Genomic DNA, 19,274 nt, shown 5'->3' with positions numbered 1-19,274 from the left:
GTGCATGAACATTCACGCTCTACAGGCTCAACAAACGGTCCATCACCTAACTATTTCGGGCGGCCCGCCCGAGTGCCCTGTACATTTTTTGTCCGCATAAAAGGAATTTGTGACTATGCCGTACAGTAGTGTGCATTTAAGTCTGTTGCTAGGGTTAAAAAACAAAAGTCGAAGATAACTATTTGAGTCTCGACTCCAACAACAATGGGCTGTTGAAAAAATCCAAAATGCAGTTGAACAACTACAGAAAATCTGGGCACAGATACTAAAGAAACAAAGCTTTTCTAGGACTGCCATCTCTGTAATCCAGTTTGAGGTAAATCAATATAGCTATGGTTGAATTAAAAGTCATTTGTGAAACAAAAGACTCTCTGAACGGAACAATAGCATTAATGCAAACCCTTTCTCTATTTTGCTAGAAGCCTGAGAAGAGCACTTCATCATCTCAAAGTGTGTGGCAGAACCACCACATGTGGTGGGAGGAACTGTTTGTGTGCGTACCCGCAACACTCGCTTTTACAAGGAATTGAAAGCACTGTTAAAGATAATTAAAGATAATGACTTTGCTGCAATGATGGTGCGTGTCATTCTTAACCAGATTCTGTAACTCAATATTATGAGTGTAAATTACGAGTGTGTGCATGTGTGTGTGCATGTGCATATATATGTGCAGCTGCAGCTCAACACTAGTTCAAAATTTAAAAAACAAAACAAATAAAATATAAAAAATGGTGGCAAACTGTTGCAGTGTTTGGATGGTGTTAGGTTTGGTTGCCTTTATAATTAAAGTCTTTAAATTGTACCTATGCATTTAGTACTACTGAGGCCACGAAAACCTGTTGAGCGTGACCTTATACAGCTACATGTCAGACCAGCAGACACCAATTTGGGTCATCATCATCATTACTTCAAGACTTTTGTCCAAATTTTTAAACAACTCTTTTTCAACACAATCAAATTTATCTTTTGATAATATTGACTAAATCATTTGTGCTATCATTTCCTTAAATTTGTACTTATATTGACACAGAATTAACCCAGTTTTGTGTATTTTTCTATTTTTCCCTTTTTCTGTTGAAAAAAGACATTGAAGCAGTTTTACGGGTTTTGCCTCTATAGGTGTTAGATTATATAATACTTTATATTCTTCATTATTTTTTTATTTTAAGGTCGTATTAATCAAATTATTAAATCATTTAATTGTTAGATGAATAAAGTTAATCAAAACTGTTATAGTTTAGACAAATACATGTACAGTACAGTAGATGTGTTGGTAAAAGTTAAGGTTTTTAATTCTAGCCTCTGAACAAATTTAACCTTTCAAGCTTTTAGCCTGTCATAGGTAGAGCTCTGGTTGTTTATTAAATATATCATGCAGAAATGTATTCTCATATCTTCATTTATATTTAATTCATTATTGTAGGTTTTGATTTCAAATCGTTTAGTGTTGTATGTCCATCACTGTACATGCATAACCTTGGTTTGATGCTTATTTTTGTGCAGAACCTTTGGGAAAACTTGTAACATTTTTCTCTTAAAATTACATTTGAGTTTATTCAAATAGTGATGACTCAGGAGCAAAACAAAAAAAATGCAGTTTGAAAAAGCTTATAGTAGTTGTTGTAGAAACAATAATCAGCAGGCCACAGGCTTCCTGCTCCGCTCCATTCTGATGTTAAAGTTAAAGTCCCACTATCTGTCACACACCTAGGTGTGTGACAGATAGTGGGAAATTTGTTCTCCGCATTTGACCCATCCCCTGGGGGAGCGGTGAGCTGCAGACACAGCCGCGCTCGGGCTTAACCCCCCCAATCCAACCCCTTAATGCTGAGAGTCAAGCAGGGAGGCATTGGGTTCCATTTTTAAAGTCTTAGGTTTGACTCGGCCTGGTTTAAACCCACGACCTACCAGTTACAGGGCAGACACTCCAACTACAGGGCCACTGAGGTGGTTGTAGGCTAGTAGGCCTCGTTCTGGCCACATGTAGGCCAATAGATCCATGTAAGTCTTTGTTTTCCTCGTCTGAGCTGGAATCTGGATCAAAACTGTACGGCTGGACAGCTTCGATAATGCTCGCCATTTTTTGTTGCACCGCTAATGTTAAGTTGTGGGTGTAAGGGGCTGTAAGCTAGTGGGAGGGCATGCAAACAGATGGAAAATCAGCACAAGCGGATCGAGGACTGAACCTTGCATTTAGTGTGTATTCAGACTGCAGTCAAGAGGTCTTTCCTGTTCCGGACTAAAGCTTGTAAACAAAACCATGTGACTAAAGATCTCTTCACTCATTGGTCAGAAATTATGAGGGCGGGGCAAAGCAAAGCAAATAGAGGCAGAAATTATGGAAGTCCATAGCTTTGCAGTCCTTGTCAGGATAGTTCACTTATTCAAACTTTATATTTCACTGACCAATTTTGAACATCTGTATTTATGTCAGGCTCAACACTTTTTACTTGCTGGTTTGGTGCAGTGGAGGCATGCTGCAAGGCGGTTACAGGCAAGAAGACAGCTAACGTTTGCATAGGAGTTTGCATGTTCTCCTGGTGCATATGTGTGTTTTCTCAGGGCACTGCAGCTTCCTTCCACAGTCCAAAAACATTCTTCCTTGGTAAATCTGTGACTCTTAACTTATCCATTGGGTATGAATGTGAGCGTGTGGTTGTCTGTCTCTGTGTGGCCCTGTGATGAGAATTCAGCAGGTTGAGAAATGGGAAGCAGCAAATGAAAGGTCTTCCTAAAAAATGTTATACTACAAAAAGGTTTGTGCAAGTTCTGCGAAATGCATGAGGGACTGTTGTGCTCTTTGTTCCTAGAAAAAAACTTTTGAAGTCTTCTCACTTATTTAATCCCTTCGTTTTTGCCAGCATTTAAACTATATTGCTACATTAAAATGAAGAAATGAAATTACACTGGCAGCTAGTTATTTTCCAGCTGCAACTACAAACAACTTTTTATTACAGCAAGAGCTTGACTAGAGAATGTGGTTTCATTCATTCAGAAACTATTCCGTTTATTTATTTATTTTACATTTTACTTGTCTTAATGTTTCTTTTACCAGCATTTTGAAATGCACTTGACAATTATCAATTGTGTCAATATCCAGGAAACTTTCCATCCATGCTAACACTGCTCAGTATTCTGTACAAACCTCATTCCTGTGCCAGGCACTTACAGCTCCAGGCCAGCCGCAAGCATTTGTGACTTCACCTGGAGATCAGTGACCTGCTGTCATGATTCACCTGCACACACAGCTCCATAGGATCATCAAGGGGGAAGCGGAGGAGATGGGCTGGAGGAGTCTTTACGTGTTTTATTTGGAAATCTGAGGCCTTGCCGGTAATTGCCCAAAATGACTGCGATCGTAATTGACCGTCTGGCTTTCTACTTTGCCGGCACAAATTTCCACAACGACGGGGGCTTCGGTGACTCTGTTAAAAGTCTGCATGCACTAACGCACACGCTCTTTTTCCATCAGAGACGGACATAACGGCTCCCCCTCCCTTTGTCCTTTAGCGATTTTGTGCCCAAGTCTTCTGGATGCGTGTGCGAAAGCCCCACGGAGGGGGGAGGAGGCGAGGCCGCCCTGGCGGCTGCAGCAGTGATGACAAGCTGGAAACGTTCCTCGATATGACACCCCAAACACACACTCCACAGAAGTGAGGAGTGACAAACAAAAGACAAAACTGGAGTGTGACGCTGAGCGAAGCTGAACATAATCTCTTTGTTTTTGTTGTTAAACTGTAAATTTGCAGTGGAACACTCTTCGTTTTGCTGGGCACAAGACAGGAGATTTGTCTGTGGTTTATTTTACAAATCTTGATTAGTGGCTCCATTCTAGTTGAGAAAAAGCAGCCTGGGGCATCTAAAGAGTAATTCCTTTCTACTTTAAAATTAAATTAAGGCAGCAGTGTTGAGCGCACCACCAGCATGCGCTTAAAGTAAATACAAATGTATTCATTTTTCCGTAGAGGTCATTTAAGGTCATTAAGTCTGGTTTAGAGTTTTTCTACTGATGACAGACATAAACAAAAGAACAGAAGCAAATTACTTGTCTTTTTTTTTTTTTTTTTGGAGGACCTGTTAGTGGAGAACACTTTCAGAGTTCTCCGCCACGAGGCTCGTACCTGGCTCATGGCCGGCCCCGGTGGCCAGTGCAGGCATGACTCTCGCCGACTGCTTCCTGGTTCCCTTCTGGCGGTGGAAAATGGCAGCGCTGCGTCAGAGGGGGTGAGCTCCTTAACAGAAATCCCCAGGAACTGGCAGAATCTGAGAATGGGCCTTATGCCATGGAGTCCTGCAAGAGAACAAGACTTTAGAGCCTACCTGTCAAGTAACAGCATGGCTATACATTGTGCATGTGTGTTATGACAGACGTATCCGTAGCTATGGATTCAAAATCTAACATCGTAGAAAATGCTTCTTTTTTTTTTTGGTCAAAGAGCCAAGGAATGTGAAAAACACATTTTCTGTCAATTTTTCACAAAACATCTACAAACACTTTTCTTTGCTTTAATTTATTTTCAGCATGTATAAAGCATAAAGTAACAAACAAGCAAATGCGAAAGAAACGCACAGTCCATTCATGTACACACACATCTAGATACACCTATACACATATATACACAAAAAAACAGCTTGACAACTGATTGGGAGAAACAAAACTATTTATTTCCACCCCTTACACATTGTATAAGTTAATATTCTATATTGCTGGTGGCTTCTTCATCTATGAAACTAATGGATTTGACATCACTACCATCCTCCAATGTCTGCTACTCATCCACAACAACAACAATTATAATACTAACAGTTAATACATTACAAAAACATATTCAAACCATACGTACAATATCACAAATGCCAATGGTCTTCCTAATGGATAAACTATTCTTACCCATATCCCATAATGCATGTCTCTGCATTGTCACAGCTGAGTCCCAACACCATTTCAGAGTCTTTTGACCATTTGCTGTTTAAAGTTGCTACATCTCCTCAGATAACAAGAACCCCCCTTTTTGTGAAAAAGGTTTTTGGATATTGCATGGCAATGCGTTTTTACTGATGTTGTATTTTGTACAATAATCTACTAAAAAATATATATATACTTTAGATTTATGAAATAATGGATTAGTGTGTTAAAAAAAACTACTTTGTGTTTGTTTCTTATTGCACATTTTATTGTAGTTGCAATTGTAGGTCTTAAGTTATGGAAAAACAATATTTTAACAACTATAACCATCAGTGAGAAATTTAGGAAGTCCCGGATAACAAAAACAGAAAAACACACAAACGTTATCAGATCCCTGAAATGGACCTAGAATTCATGCACAAAAAAGCACTAATCTAATCTAAGCAGAACCCCCCATGCATTTCATTTCATACTAACAAAAAACAAAACTAATAAAAGCAAGCAAGTTCCGATGTGCTTCAAAGTAACCTGGAAGGCCACGTCTGCCATCGCTGTCTTTGAGTTTGGTTTGTTCTATGAACTTGTGCAGGCCTCAGCTGGAAAGAGGAATGGAAAACAATTGGGTTCTATTGTGAGGAGTGGTTTTTGTCATTTCACTAGAATAATTTGTCTCACACAGCCAGGGTGGTGCTTTTTAAGTGTCTTTACTGAACCAGAACCACTTAACCAAGAGAAAAACGGTGAAAAACACCTGTATCCGTTCCACTCATCCACTGGGTGAACCCATGGTTGGAAAATGTCTACAACAGGATTAAAAAACCTGACTTCTTGTCAAGTATGTGGACCTGTGAAAACTCTTTACAAATGTATTTCTCTGTAAGAAATTTCCCAATCAGCCCCCACAGCGACCTCTGGACAGAAGTTTCCTGGGTCTTTGCCCAGAATGTGTACAAACACATGCAGAGATTTAATCCCAGGCAACATAGCAGCCCGAAAGCCAGAATGATACCACGCCTGTCAGACATGCTGCGATATGAAATCACCTCAGAACGGAGCAGACCCCAGGTGGGGCCTTTTGGAAAAGGTACCTCATCAGTAAGGTTCAGCAGATGCTGGAAATGCAAATAGCTGAGGGCAAATCAGAACAGAAATATTTTTTCCTCTGGATTGAGATGTCCAAAGTATGGTGCATCCATCAAACAGCACTTAAATGAGAATCGATTTTCCAAGGAAAGATCTGGGGGACGGATTCAGATCCCACTCTGTGTGCCAGCATTGATTAGTAGGACCGGAATTCTCAGCCTGGCTGTAACGTGCAAATGCAAAACCCGATCACAACAAAGATAACGTTTCGTACATGTCAACGAGAAAGGTTAAGAGGTCCAACAGAAAGGGGCAGTGGCGCCTCAAGCCACGACCGCAAAATCTCTCCAACAGGCCGATTTGAACAAGGGACTAGACCTAACAACCGCTGAGTTCACGCCAAGAGTACTGACCCATGTTAAATCAGTTCAGTGTTTCACTGAGCGGGCTCTGCACGGTTTTGTCATAAACTTTGTGATTGGAAAGACAGACATAAGGAAAGACAAGGGACAGAGGGCATGGACGGTCGTGAGGTATGCTACGCTGTAATATCACCAGATCTTCTAAAAGGGAATGACCACAATCTTAGGAAGCATACGGTTTTCCTTGTGGGGAACTTTCTAAAGGCGAAGGGGCATGTTGCTGTGCCAGGAACACCTGGGACTTTTAACAAGGCCCAAACAGCTCATAAGAGACAGACTTTAAGAAAGATTTTGACAATGCTCTGAGCCTGCCTGGACAAATCACACAATATCAGATGGTCATTGGGGAAGTAAAGCAACACTTTTCATGTGGTTTATGGATAAAATGTGCTGGACTTCCCTGATGTTTTCCACACGCTGCCTCTCTTAAAGCCGATAACATATTATCTTGCTGCCACCAAGTGGTTAGAAATGAATACTTCAGGGTCTGATGGCTCCTGAAACAGCAGATCAAACTATGTAAGGCCCTTTTTTTGGGGTGGGCAAATAAGAGAATGTGGGAAAGTACCAATATACAGCCGAATGAGAGGATTCTAGGGATGCAAGGATTCACTTTCTCCACCATTCAGTTTAATGATGTAACATACTGTTTTCAACTGAGAATCGCGACATGCCTTGTAGACTCATTCTATCTCAGCTGTTTAAAAGACACAAAGGCTACCGGAGTTCAAGAGTTGGAAAACAAATCCTTCCAAGAGCCAATCAACTGTTTAAATGTCTGCACAGATTTTCCAATTATACACTGGACTCCAAAAGAATCAGCGACCCAAACCGTTCGGCCAAAAAGCAACTAGATCCTCATCAGGGAAAGACGAGAAGAGATAAACATATCGTGCTGTAATGCATTCACAACGTTCCCTGAATGGTTTACCATTCCTGTTATCTCCGTCTGGAGCTGGACACGGCAGAGGTCTACTTTCAGCACCGCCTCAGCCTCCACAGACTCTTCCAGCAGCAAGTGACAGGAAGGTCAGTTACTGGCACGGGACTTTTACTGGGCCACCATGAATGACACTGATTGTTTCAATCGTACAGCTGACACACGTCCAGAACTGCTTCATCGCACCTGCTCTGGTTACAACTAAGAAGGCCAATTTAATACAAAACTATCCACCAGCTCCAGAGTCTGCTGATCAGCTTCAGCCTCACTGTTGGTCCCACCAGACCTCTGGATCACTATAGTGTATTCAGCTTATGTCACACCTCCTCTTAAAGTCCCACTCCAATCCTCTTTTGATCAATTGTAAAAGCATTCCCAGTGCTCTATTAATTATGATCATGTAGTTTTAGCCAAAATGAGAAAAAAATAACCTGTGCTGTTTTCTGGAATATAGTTTCTGCAGAGCAGCAGTCGCTCATCAGAGGTTCACCTCTAAGATTTGGTCAGGATTGTAGGTTCGGAGTAAACCTGCGCTCATTACCCATCATCCCATTGTTTGCTCTCTCTCCCGCTAGCTTTCAACCCCAACCTAGCAGTGCAACAAAATAATGGCAAGCAGGTTTGAGCCAGATGCCAGCTCAAACAAGGAAAATTACGACATTAATTGGTCTCTGCGTCTGCAGGGAGATGCATCAGAATGGAGTGCAGGAAGGGAGATTGTGGCCTGCAGATTGTAGCTTGTACATAACAACTATAAGCTTTTCTGGGAACAAAGAAATACTCAGAAATGTCGTTTTAATGTACTTAATATTTGTCCTCCATCGTGAGAAAAAACTTTCAAGAACATGTTAAAAACACCAAAAACACAGGAGTGGCTCTTTAAATCTGTGATAGAGGCTGATATTGTGATGCCAGAAAATAAAGATGCAGTACTTTGCCTTTAAATTTGACTTTTTTTTTTTGAATATCTGTAAAATTGCTGAGAAAGGGTGATGATTTGATTAAAGTAGAAACCCCAGCAGCATGAATAATGATATTTTCAGTCTAGCAGCGAGACAAGGATCGACATTAGACGGCATGAACTGATCTAAAACATCTGGAACGACAGAAAAGCTAAAGTCCCAGTAAGACGATCGCACATCTTGGTATTTTTGAGATATGAGGAAAGCTTGTGGCACCTGTTAGTATTTTGAAATAAAATGTTTTGAAGCATGAAATAAAACACAATTCTATTCATTTTTGGATGTGCTCTCATAGAGGCCAGCAACACCACCAGACCGCGCAGAACCGGACAAACACGGTTTTAATGATCTTTAGAGAGAAGCAGAGTGCATCTGAGACAGTGGAGATGAGTGATTCACTGTCGCAAGGGTTTACAGGGAATAACAAAGTGGTTCCTTTCGTGGAAAACTGAGGTTGATTCACTCAAAGCATCACCAGCTTTGGCCGTTGGTACAAGGCAGCTGTGAAGACAGATTGGATGTAGAATCCATTTGTATTTCAGCTACTCTACATCATATTGGCTTGTAGCAACCGCAGAGTGCAAAGTCAGACAGACACAAGCGGATAAAGTTACTGCCGCGTGCTCACGACCATGCGTGATATAATCATAAGAGTGTAATTGCAGCGCTTCCAGCTGGGGTATGGGCGAACATTTATTTACACACCCGGTCACACGACGGGACTGCATTTCAATGGCCTGTGCATAATTGCAGAATATTAAACGGTGGTCGCGGAGAGTGACTTTTTGAGAAGGAAAACCCTGTTTCAAGAAAAACAAAGAGAAGAATGTCTAAATCCTCCTCACAAGCAGTGCAGAGGCGGCTCTTTGCCTTTTCGGCTTCTTCTGTGGAAAAAACACATTGTTGACTAATGTCTTTCTCCTGGCTGGCTGAAGTGCTGCCAGAATGTCACCACATCAGTTCTTATTAGGTTTAAGGCGTGTGATGTTGGCAGGACGGGGCTGTGTTTTCTGGACTGCATCGTGCATCGTCTCGTTTAATAGCTGTTAGCTTTACAAGGAATTGGGGCTGCTTAAATTAAGACTCAGTGGTACCTGGCATCCCTAATGTTACTGGAATTACCGACTGCTGAGGAGGAGCAGGCCCAGTCACAAGCAGCAAGAGGACACGACAACTTTGGGACATTTAATAATTAGTATTTTTGCAAAAAAATAACTGAAGACACTTCAGTTCACTTTTTTGTCCATATTTGCAATTGCGCAGGTGAAGAAATTGGATAAAAAATTTGTGCAAAAAGGTGAATCATAGACAACAGCTCTATCCAGTATGAGGACAACAGAGAAGTGGAAACTTCCAAACTGCTCATGTCGTTCTATGTTTAGGTTACTTCAACCTTTTGCAGGAAGTCGTGATGAGCTTAAAGACTCACTTAAATGAAAATCCTGTCTTTGGTATTTTTAACATGGTCTTGTGGCATGTTTCTGAAGATAGAGGACATATAAAGAAAGTTTATATTAAAATTGCATTTCTTTATTCTGATTGTTGGGAACCAGGAGACCAAAACATTTAAGTTGGAATAATCTTTTAGCAGTGAGGTAGGTGCTACAATCAACGGGCCACAAACTCCCTGCTCTGTCTTTGTATTGGTATTTGGCGCAAAACTGCACAGCTGGACAACTCCTATATTTGTTGAACTGCTGATGTTAGGTTGGAGTTGTGAGGGGCTAGTGGTAGAGAGTGTAAACAGATGGATGATGGGAAATGGGGGCGGACTTACTCCACGCCAACAGTTCCGCCATAAATCTGAGGCAACTTTCTAATGAACTTCTGCTGATCTGTAGAAACTATGTCTTAAAAAACAACAACACAGGTTTATTGATTATGCCTAAAACAGCATAACCATTATGAAAAGACCACTGGGAACGCTTTGAAAATAAATAAAAGATGGTCGGAGTGTGACTTTAAAAGACAGAACAGTCCGTCTATATAACAAAAGAGATCAATCTGATTTATAAGAAAGATGGTAATGCTTTCACTTGCGATTTACAGTCCAGGTCAGTGTAGGAGGAGTCCAAGACAAATTAGCCCTTGTGCTATCCTATGGGGTCCAGATGACCCCACCCTTACATTGACGTGTTCTCCCTACCACGACAAAGGTGGATAAAGGTGGAAAGATTTCGTGTAATCCATGGACACCAGCGAAGATCACAAATAATTGAAGAAAAAAGGTTCAGAGCACTGTCTAGTGGGTCTAGATGACCCAACTCCCAACGTTAAAGTGGCTAGGATAGCACAAGGGTTAGTGTAAGATCAGTTTGTTGAACAATGCCGAAAAGAAAGTTTTACAGATACTGGGTGAGCTTCGTCCTAAAATACCAGAGCTATTCTGAACAAAAAGTATGATAACTATTAAGAAACAGAAGTCATATTTCTGTGCAGCACAGAAGATAAAAAGATCTGATAGCACAGTATGTCACAGAGCAGTAACAAGAGTTGATGAAATCTGCACGAGCGCTCAGTAGACAAAGATCAAAAGCGACACGAGGACTTACCAAATAACTTTCTTCCGGCTCCAGACACTCCACACAGAAAACAAGTCCTCTCACTCAGGAAAATAACGACCTGCCAGGCTCACCTGAACAGACCTGAAACTCAAGTTTCTTTGTGACTCACAGAGCTCCACCCTCTGTTTTTTTTTTTTTTTTCCTCAAATACATCTCAAATATAAACAGCTGATTAGCCTAAAAGCTGACTTTTAATAAAATGTACTCACTTTATTTTTATAAGACAAGTTTATGAACAGCAATCCCTTGAAAGGTTTTTAACCGACATGTTTCCTTTGACACCCTACAGCGAGAAGCCGTTTCTGTTTCAGCCGAACAGGTCAAACATGCAGCGGGTGAGGCTTTTTTCAGTCATCATGGAGGAAACCTTAAACAGCAACCTTCAATCTTCCATGATCCTGTAGCCTTCAATTTGAATGTTTCACATAAAGCTAAAAGAAAATCATATCTATTAATTTACTGGTTCTTAGGCAGTGCCTGTGCTACAGTTTGCATTTTTTCTCAGAATGAAGTATGGTCAAATAAATCATAGAGACTAAATTAGTCAAGTCAAGTCAACTTTATTTATAAAGCACTTTTAAAACATCAGAAGCTGACCAAAGTGCTTAACAACGCAGGATAAAAACAAAACAATAAACTAAAACGAACAGCATAAAATCAATAAATTAAATAAAAATAAGTAAAAACCAATAAAAAGAAATAAAAACCAATAAAAACATCAACTCACACTGAGTTAACCCTCCGGTCGTGTTCGCATTCAGCCCCCTACTTTAGTGTTCCCGGTCAAAATTGACCGGTCTGTTTTAACTGGTCTTAAATTAGCACACAAAAAAAATTTCACCACCAATTTTTTTATTAAACATTCTTTAGTTGAGAACAACATTTAAAAGTAGTGTCTAACGACAATTTGTAGATGTAAACATTAAATAACATCAGTGAAAATACAATTGGGCACTGAAAATGAACTACAAAATGAACATATAATACAAAAAATAAATGGAAAACCAAACACCAAACTCAACAGGGTGTGTGTGGGTATGTGTGTGTGTGTGTGTGTGTGTTTGTGTGTGTATTCATGCACATGAGTGGCATGTGACACTCAGGTCAGAGTGGGCCTTGCAAACATAAGCATTACATTTGCAGCATGTCAGGCTCGTTTTGATGTCTCTAGGGGCACAGAGGCCACAACGCTTCCTTTTCTGGCAACACTCCAGCTAAAATCAACAGACCTATGTAGGCTTGGAGGTCTACCAGGTCGATTTCTCTCCAGGTGTCCCCAAACACACGCTTCCCCTCCAGATTTGTCATCTCAAGTATAATTCCCTCAATGGACTCTGGTAAAAAGAGTTGGAAGCTGGACTTGATGTCATCCACACGAGATGCTGCATAACGCGTTGGTCCTGGTGTCATCTTTATGATGTTTTCCACTCTCGCTCTACCTCCTCGGTCCTGGGGGGATGATGACCAGAGCAAGTGTCCACTTTTGGACTGAAATGTTTCCTCAGGTGCCTGTTCTTCAGGTGCCTTTCCCTCTCCATCTGTTGACTGGTCAGTCTCCTCAGAGTCTGGTTCAAAATCTGTGATGTCTTCCAATTCCGAGACATCCTCCTCTATCTCTGGTTCAATTTCAGTGCCCTCTTCATCATGCCCAAGAACCTGGACCAGAACCTCTTCCACAGAAAAACGCTTCAGTCGTCTACTCATTGTGCTCAGAGTAAAAGGAATGCAAGGCAAACATCGAGCTATATATAGTATGGGGTTGTGTAAAAATGATACATTGATTAGTCTGGAAGGTGTGGTTCACGTGTGATAGGTACAGAAGCGTGGGAAAGAAATGGGTTCACATAAAAGACACCTGTCTAGTCTGTGTAAACATATGATACATTGATTAGTCTGGAAGGTGTGGTTCACGTGTGATAGGTACAGAAGCGTGGGAAAGAAATGGGTTCAAAAGACACCTGTCTAGTCTGTGTAAACATATGATACATTGTATCATTAGGAAGTTGGTTCACGTGAGAGGATCGGCACATAAGCAGAAAGACATGTGTACCCACAAAAGAAATTGTGTGTGTGTGTGTGTGTGTGTGGGGGGGGGGTGGGTGTGTGTGTGTGTGTGTGAGAGTGTGTGTGTGTGTGTGTGTGTGAGAGAGTGTGTGAGTGAGCTGGGGCAGTGTGTATGGGGATGTTTTCTGTATGTTGAATGAATTTACTCTGGATACCCATTCATTTCCTATGACGGTCACTTTTGACCGGGAACACCACAGGTGTAACAAGGTTGATTAAAACACTCAAAATTGAATGAAATAGGTGATCATCACTTTTATATGTTCAAGTACACAGTGTGAAGGATATCATAAGGTCTTGAGGTAATCAGATGTAAAACATAATATTTATGAGTATTATAAGTTGTAAAACGGTCAGATTTGACCCGAACACGACAGGAGGGTTTTAAAACCCAGGGGAGAAAAGGTGAGTTTATATTTTATATTGTAGAGCTCTTGGTGACTGCTTTGACTTTTCCTGGTCCTCAATAGACCTATTGTGCATTGTTATGCAGTGACAACAGCTCTCCACTAGATGGTGCACCATGCTCATAAAATATATGCAGCATTTTGTCCAAAAAAATCCTGTTTTACTTTTTCTCTTCAAAGGTCAACAGAATAATTTTGTTTTCAGAAAAAATTTTTTTTTAAAATAAGATCTTAAAATTTCTTCAATTCCATTGTAACTTTTCTCTGAAACACAAAAAAAGTTATTACTTTGAGTAGGTTTGAGCTGTGTTTATATCCAGCATTGACTGACAAGCAGGTGCGTTCTAAATGTTTGTACAAAATACAGTGGTGGACAAAATTGTTGGTTCCCCTCAGTTAAAGAAAGAAAGTCCACAATGCTCACTGAAATGACTTGAAACGTTCAAAAGTAACAATAAATCAAAAAAATTGAAAATTAAATAATCAAAATCAGTCATTATTTTTGAGTTGTTGATTAACAAAATTATAAACTAACAAACTAATGAATTAGGGCTGGACAAAAATATTTTGTTGCACAACCTTTTGAGGCAATCACTGCAATTAAACGGTTTCTGTTTTTGTCAATGAGCCTTCTGCACCTGTCCACAGGTATGTTGGCCCACTCCTCATGAGCAAACTGCTCCAGTTGTCTCAGGTTTGACGGGTGTCTTCTCCCAATGGCATGTTTCAGCTCCTTCAACAGATGTTCAATGGGATTCAGATCTGGGCTCATAGAAGGCCACTTCAGAATAGTCCAACGCTTTTCTCTCAGCCATTCTTGGGGTTTTTTGGCTGTGTGTTTTGGACCGTTGTCCTGTTGGAAGACCCATGACCTGTGACTGAGACCAAGCTTACTGACACTAGGCAGCACATTTCTATCCAGAATGCCTTGATAATCTGGAGATTTCATTTTACCTTGTACAACTTCAAGACACCCTGTGCAGATGCAGCAAAGCAGCCCCTAAACAGAACTGAGCCTCCTCCATGCTTCACAGTAGGGACGGTGTTCTTTTGGTTGTATGCTTCGTTTTGAGTCTACGACCATAGAGCTGATGTGCCTTACCTAAAAGCTCCAGTTTTGTCTCATCTGTCCAAAGGACATTTTCCCAGAAGCTTTGTGTCTTGTCAACATGCATTTTTGCAAATTCTAGTCTCGCTCTTTTATGATTTCCTTTCAACAGTGGTGTCCTCCTTTGTCGTCTCCCATGAGGTCCACTCTGGCTCAAACAACGACGAATGGTGCGATCTGACACTGATGTACCTTCAACTAGTAGATCACCTTTAATGTCTTTGGAGGTTGTTCTGGGCTCTTTGGATACAGTTCCAACTATTCGTCTCCTCAATTTGTCATCAATCTTCCTCTTCCGGCCACGTCCAGGGAGGTTGGCTACTGTCCCGTGGGTCTTAAACTTCTGAATAATATGTGCCACTGTCGTCACAGGAACTTCAAGCTGCTTAGAGATGGTTTTATAGCCTTTACCTTTACCATGTTTGTCTATAATTTTGTTTCTAATGTCCTGGGACAATTCTCTCCTTTGCTTTCTGTTGTCCATGTTCAGTGTGGTACACACCTTCTCACCAAACAGCAACGTGACTATTTGTCTCCCTTTAAATAGGCAGACTGACTGATAATGGGTTTGAAAACAGCTGTGATGTCAATTAAAGGACATACCTGAGTTCATCTTGACCCCCTGGGTAATTACTTCTCAGTCTTTTATGGAGGCACCATCATTTTTGTCCAGCTCTATTTCATTAGTTTATTTTTTTTAAATAATTCTGTTAATCAACAAAACTAATGGCTGATTTTGATTATTTAATTTTCAATACATTTTAATTTATTGTTATTTTTGAACGTTTCAAGTCATTTCAGTGAGCATTGTGGACTTTCTTTCTTTAACTGAGGGGTACCAACAATTTTGTCCACCACTGTAAGAAGAATGTGTGTATTTGTTCCAAACAGACTATATACGTTTGTTTGTTTTCTATGGTTCAATGGTTGACTTTAACTTCAGTAGAAGCAATTTTTTAAACCACAAACCATATCCAGTTAGGATTCTTAAACTATGATATTGAGCATCTTCGTTGTATCTTCCTCCTCTGTGGTCATTTTTGGGGATTTATGGCGCATGCTTCAATTGTCCCTTCCTGGTTGTAACACCTCTCGCTGGTCTTTGTCCCCGGTCCATTCCTCCGCTCTGGTTCCCATGCAGACACAGCAGGTCTTTGTCTATCTGACCCATTAACAAGCAGAGGAGTCACAGCCACTGTCAGTCGCTGCTGACACATTCCTTTGTCTCTTTCTTACGCACACTTGTGTGAGTACAAGGCCAAACACAGGCTTTGGACCGACAGCGCTGATCCCAAGCATAAACTCTGAGAAATAATTATCTTTTAATGTGGACAGACAGACTCTTGTGTTGTTGTACTTTTTTGTTTCTAAAAGTCATGCAGAAGCTAAAACTCAACAAACCGAATGCAACATATTCCTTTCATAAGCAGTCCACGCGCCAACTCTACAGATTGCACTGATATTAATTAGAAAATGATGGATTTTCAGAACAGCAATTCACGTGTCAGACAATAACCTCCGAGGGGCACAGAGAGGGAACAGACAGACATAAGCCTCTCTAATCTGGAAGTCTGCCTAAATGCCATTGTTGCTCTGTAACCCACATCCTCAGCAGATAATGCTGGACTGAATTACTCTACCTGGAGTGCATTGACAGCGTCAGGAGGCAGCTGCTTTGACAGACGGCTGTATGAGACAGAGCACATTAAGAAAGCAGCGGGGAAACCAGTAGGGAGGCTGAAATCGTCTCTGCACCGAACTGCCAACCTATACAGAAGTTAACACCTGCAGGGTCACTGTGTTTGCAGCATGAGTCAGCAACGGGAAGTGAGCAGATCAGCAAATGGATAAATGAGTCAACGTAAAAAAGAGCAAGTGAACAATGAAAGAGGAAAACAATGTAAAAAATATTGAAGAAGCAGAGAGAATCAATTTTAGACTTGAGGAACAAGTCAAACTGAGGCTGAAATCTCAACATGACCTACTGTATTAATCAATCAAATCTTTATTTATAAAGCATTTGTCACAAGATTAAAAAAAGGACAAAGTGCCTAACACTTCACAAGTCATCTCAACCTCTTCTTTGGGGCAGGGTAACTGTCAAAAAGCGACATACGCATGAAATCAAAGTTGAGCGTAAAAAATTAATACATTATGCACAACTTTGCAAGAAAAATATGAATACATTTGGTTTCATGTTTGACATGTCTGTTTTGATTTCGATTTGTTTTCTTTGAATTGGAAATTTCCCCCGTTAACTAAATTGTACCTGTGAAAAAAAGTGAAATTGTTCATGCCCATTCTTTTCTATGGACATGCTGTGAGCAACAGTTTGTAGCACTGACACTGAAGCTACGTTCAGCAACGCACATTGGAGGCTTCAAAGGCCTTTCAAGCTTTTTTCCACAGGTACATTTCATTGCATCACTGCATTCTGGCGATTCTACCCTACTGCAGTGCACAGACATCTCCTTTTCTCTATCATACCATCATGTTGGTGCTCATCTGCTGTACTGCCGCTTTTCTGCCTTGTCGCCGCTTTTTAAACTTGACAATCCAGCCAAATCAAAACATTTTTTGAGGCTAAGGTTAAGGATGAAAACCCTTAATGTTTGCCTCTGCCTGTAGGCTAAAAGCAATCATTTCTGACAGTTACCCAACAACTCCAGCTATTGGTTGCTGAAAAACCCCAGTAATTGTGATGAAAGTCAAAAGAATGACAACACTGCAACCAGCTGGTGGAAAGCCATCATTCTGCTGAAAAAAACTCAACTTCAGGGCATTACGCAGATGTTCTGCAGTTCATCTCCTGCCAAATAGGACTTTCATTTGACAGAGGGACAGTTTTGGGAGTGATGACAAAAAAACGAAAAAGCACCATTTTACAGTTTATGGAAGTAAGAATGGACACAAAAACACATGGAAAATATTTCATTCAACTGCTTGTATCACAAGACTCTCTGGTTGTCAAAACTTGTGACAACATTGGATCATTGCCCGTTTGGTAAAATAGGTCTGCTTCTCAAAACAAACACGGGTATAAATAAGGCAAAAGTCAGGAAAAAAAATGTTGACATAGAAACTGTCTTAAAACACTCCCACCGTCATTGCTAGCAGATGAAGTGCTGTTAGATACGATTGCTCTTTGAGGTGAACCTTCTTTTAATACAGGAGCAATGCTGCTACTGTACATACACTGGTTTTGCATGCTAGTCCTGTCATAAAAAACATAAAAGCCATTTATTTTAGGTGGGGAATAGCACTCTTCCTTCTTTCCACTCTATCTGATTACAGACTCCCTCTGGGAATGATGACACCACTCCCAGAGGAGCCGGACCTGACCCTGGCAGCTGAGCCCCACATTACACCTAATGGCACTCAAACATTATTAAACCCATTGCTTAGACCAGTGGCTTTATTTCTCAGTTGCTTTATTTCTTTATATGCGGAAATAGGAAATCATAATGACTTCAAAATATTCAGGTTCTGTGGCTGTAACACAAGCCCCAATCACCACACTTCTACACATTTGTCGTTTTAGACAACAGGCTTTGGTGTTTGGACATTTATGCTGTTCAGGGATTTACCAAAGGTACATTATGGCTAAACAACAAGAGCTAGCGCTGGCTTTCTTTAGAGCACCGTGCTTCATTCACAAACCAGCTTTACAACAAAACAAAAAGGACAAAAAGGAAGTAAAAGAATTGGTAGTAAGTAATTGATGGTAAGAAGAAAAGATCATGAATACAATGAGGCTTCAGGATTAGTCTTCTACAAACCGACCCTTTCAGGCTGCAGGATTTCCAGAGCCTTTTATTTTAATCTTTATTAATGAAATACTTTAAAATTTCTAAGCCTTTATGAATACTTTTAATATTATTTAACATAAAATTTGCTTTTGCTAAATGAAAAGATGTTTTATTATTAACCTGAGGCAGTGAGTGGGTGCCTAATTTTTTTAAAGGGCTGTCAAGGACATTTTGTATAATGGCTTGAAACATGAAACTCATTGCTGTGAGAGGTTTTATTTTATATCATAAAAGGAGAACATGACTGAACTTTGGCTCGGCTCACTGGTAGGTGTTATTAACATGTTTGGCAAAGACGGAACCCTGTTGTTGCAGACAGACAGCGTTGGACTGAATATCTTTGAAGCAGGTTACTACTTTCCACAACATTAAAATGCCTAAATCATTTTTAGCAGTTCTTCAAAAACCTATTTTGTGTAAAATTGAAAGTAAAAAATTTAATAAAAAAATAAAAATAAAAAAAATCACAAAACGACATTTTGCCCTTTTTGAACATACCGGTGAGTGTTACTGCAGCGAGACTGTAGTGTTAGTGTATTATTAAAAACCATGTGCTTCCAGAATGAACATTTCTGAAGCTTTGGCTCATGATACTGAATCTGAAATTCTGCATCCTGGAAGACACAAACATGTCAGAACAACAAGAACTCTGTTTGGTTCCTATGGGTTTTTTTTATTTTTTATTTAATTAATTGGTTTCATTCTCCGAGGCCAAACTGGATATGAAAGGAGAGATGAGGTTTCCTCACATGTCTATACAAGTTCTGCATGACGGATGAAAGAAGTCTTTTAATTTAAAAAATATCTGAGGATAAGTATGAACCAAATCCAATGAAACAGTTTCAGAAACAAGAGAATCTCTAATATCCTACAATCACCATATACTCCTTTAACCCTTTACCACCAGAGCTTTAGCCTAGTTTTGCCTATATTTCAACTACCGTTACTCTTCAACTGTTTACGCAAATTAACATAACTCTAGCAAAGAAAAGCAGCCTTTTGCTAATTT

At 40.2% G+C, this 19,274-nt stretch overlaps 1 protein-coding gene across 5 annotated transcripts in view; it reads right to left on the bottom strand.

Annotated features, from left to right (window-relative positions):
- Positions 1–19,274, bottom strand: part of mpp7a (MAGUK p55 scaffold protein 7a) — a 157,198-nt gene that overhangs the window by 119,743 nt on the left and 18,181 nt on the right. For 3 of the 5 annotated variants that reach the window (XM_023949912.2, XM_023949914.2, XM_023949915.2), the window contains exon 2: positions 4,122–4,291. In XM_023949912.2, coding sequence (XP_023805680.1) covers positions 4,122–4,158 — 37 coding nt within the window. In that variant the 5' untranslated portion in view covers positions 4,159–4,291. Of the gene's footprint in view, positions 1–4,121; positions 4,292–10,865; positions 10,944–19,274 lie in introns of those variants that run through there. The other 2 variants (XM_023949913.1, XM_078938531.1) reach the window with 1 other exon arrangement.

This window comes from Oryzias latipes, chromosome 20 (genome assembly GCF_053564925.1).
Source record: "Oryzias latipes strain Hd-rR chromosome 20, Olatipes_Hd-rR_3.1".
Taxonomy (NCBI): domain Eukaryota; kingdom Metazoa; phylum Chordata; class Actinopteri; order Beloniformes; family Adrianichthyidae; genus Oryzias; species Oryzias latipes.
The sequence above is the reverse complement of the archived record's forward strand: the minus strand, read 5'-3'. Positions and strand labels throughout refer to the sequence as shown.